This window comes from Monoraphidium neglectum, assembly GCF_000611645.1.
Source record: "Monoraphidium neglectum strain SAG 48.87 unplaced genomic scaffold scaffold02939, whole genome shotgun sequence".
NCBI classification, from domain to species: domain Eukaryota; kingdom Viridiplantae; phylum Chlorophyta; class Chlorophyceae; order Sphaeropleales; family Selenastraceae; genus Monoraphidium; species Monoraphidium neglectum.
This window is the reverse complement of record NW_014010689.1, coordinates 7919-9382: the sequence shown is the minus strand read 5'-3', so window position 1 is coordinate 9382 and position 1464 is coordinate 7919. Positions and strand designations below refer to the sequence as shown.

At 68.0% G+C, this 1464-nt stretch overlaps 1 protein-coding gene across 1 annotated transcript in view; it reads left to right on the top strand.

Annotated features, from left to right (window-relative positions):
• Positions 1-602: 602 nt before the first annotated feature.
• The window catches only part of MNEG_11857 (hypothetical protein), a gene marked incomplete at both ends in the record, with an annotated part of 2670 nt that continues 1808 nt past the window's right edge, over positions 603-1464 (top strand). Inside the window, 2 exons of the mRNA XM_014039672.1 lie at positions 603-611; positions 709-864. Of these exons, the coding sequence (XP_013895126.1) occupies positions 603-611; positions 709-864 (165 nt within the window). The remainder of the gene's footprint in view (positions 612-708; positions 865-1464) is intronic.

Genomic DNA, 1464 nt, shown 5'->3' with positions numbered 1-1464 from the left:
GAGCCATACAAACCGAAGGTGTGGGGGGAAGCCATTGGATTCTGGTGACCCGCCGCACGTTCGCTCTGCGTGCCTCTCACTTGCCGCAACGCCGCCGTCTTCTGTCCGCACAGCATCTGTTAGTGGTCCCTCTGCCCCTTCCATCCCCAGCAACCATACCCTCCCCGTTGGCTTGCTGCAACTGTGCGGCGTCTGTCGTGATTTCAAAAATCAAACATTGCTGCCAACGGCCCACCGCCAGGTCACCACGTGGGGCGTCTTCCCGCGGCCCCAGAACATCAGCCAGGCCTACGGCGGCGGCCGCAACATCAAGCCGGGCCAGGAGCTGGAGACGCCTGAGCAGAAGGCTAAGAGGGAGGTGCGGGCCCGTGTGCACACGCGCCACGCTGCTGTTCACATTTCACGGTTGGAGCAGGCCGCCGCCCTTGCAGTGGCGGAGGCTCGAGGCGGCCGCGTTCGCGCCCTTGGTCGTGCCTCGACAGCGCGCACACGCCGCCCGCGTGCGTTCTCGGCCCCCGCGCCCGGCCTGCCCCCGCGCCCCTGTGCGCCCGCTGGAGCCAGAACCAAGTACATTGACAATTTTTGACTCTTCTGTTGATGTTATGTTAATTGTCACGAGCCTCTACTCGTGGTGACGCTCTGAAATGACACCCCCTCTGCCCATCTGCCCGGACGCCTGCACCCCCCCACGCCCCCCTCCGCGGCCAGGCGGAGTACGCGGCGGTGCTGGAGCGCTACAAGCAGAAGGCCGGCCTAACGGAGCTTGACCCCGAGACGATGGCGGCCGCGGAGAAGCGCTTCGCGCGCGGCCTCGCGCTGATGGGGGAGGGGCAGCTGCCAGAGGCGCTCGCGATCTTCAACGAGGTGGCGGGGCCTGTGGCCGAGGGGCCCCGGCTATGTTGGGGGCCCCCTGCGTGTGCACCCCGTGCGAGCTTTAGGTTGGTTGCATGCAGCCGCGGCCTTTGTCTCGCGCTCGCGTTGGGGCCTGCACTTCATGATCGACGCGCGCGGCCAGAGCCTTGGATTCGGCCGCGTTCGGCGAGACAGGAACCAGCCTACCCGCCCTTTCACACCGGCGGACCCGCCCGAACGCCTCGCCCGTGTTTCGCGCCATCTCGCCCTCTCTCTCCACGCCGCGCCGCGCCCGTCAGGTGCGCGAGATGGTGCCCCTCAAGACCCGCACCGGCGGCCTCGCCACCCTCCAGGCGGCCATCTGCTACGACACGCTCGGCAACGCGCAGCAGGCGCAGGCGCGTCCCTGGTGCACGCGCGCGGCTCGACCTGTTGCCCCGCTTCCATGCGCTTTCTCAAATGCTGGGAGAGCGGCCGTCCCTCGCTTCTCCGGCCAAGAGCGCCCCCAGCAGCACCGCAGCCCGTGTAATACCAGGATCGGGCACCGCCATCAGCAATCCCCACTCACGGCATGACGCCCACCCGATCTTTGCACCCGCCCCGCGCCGCCCC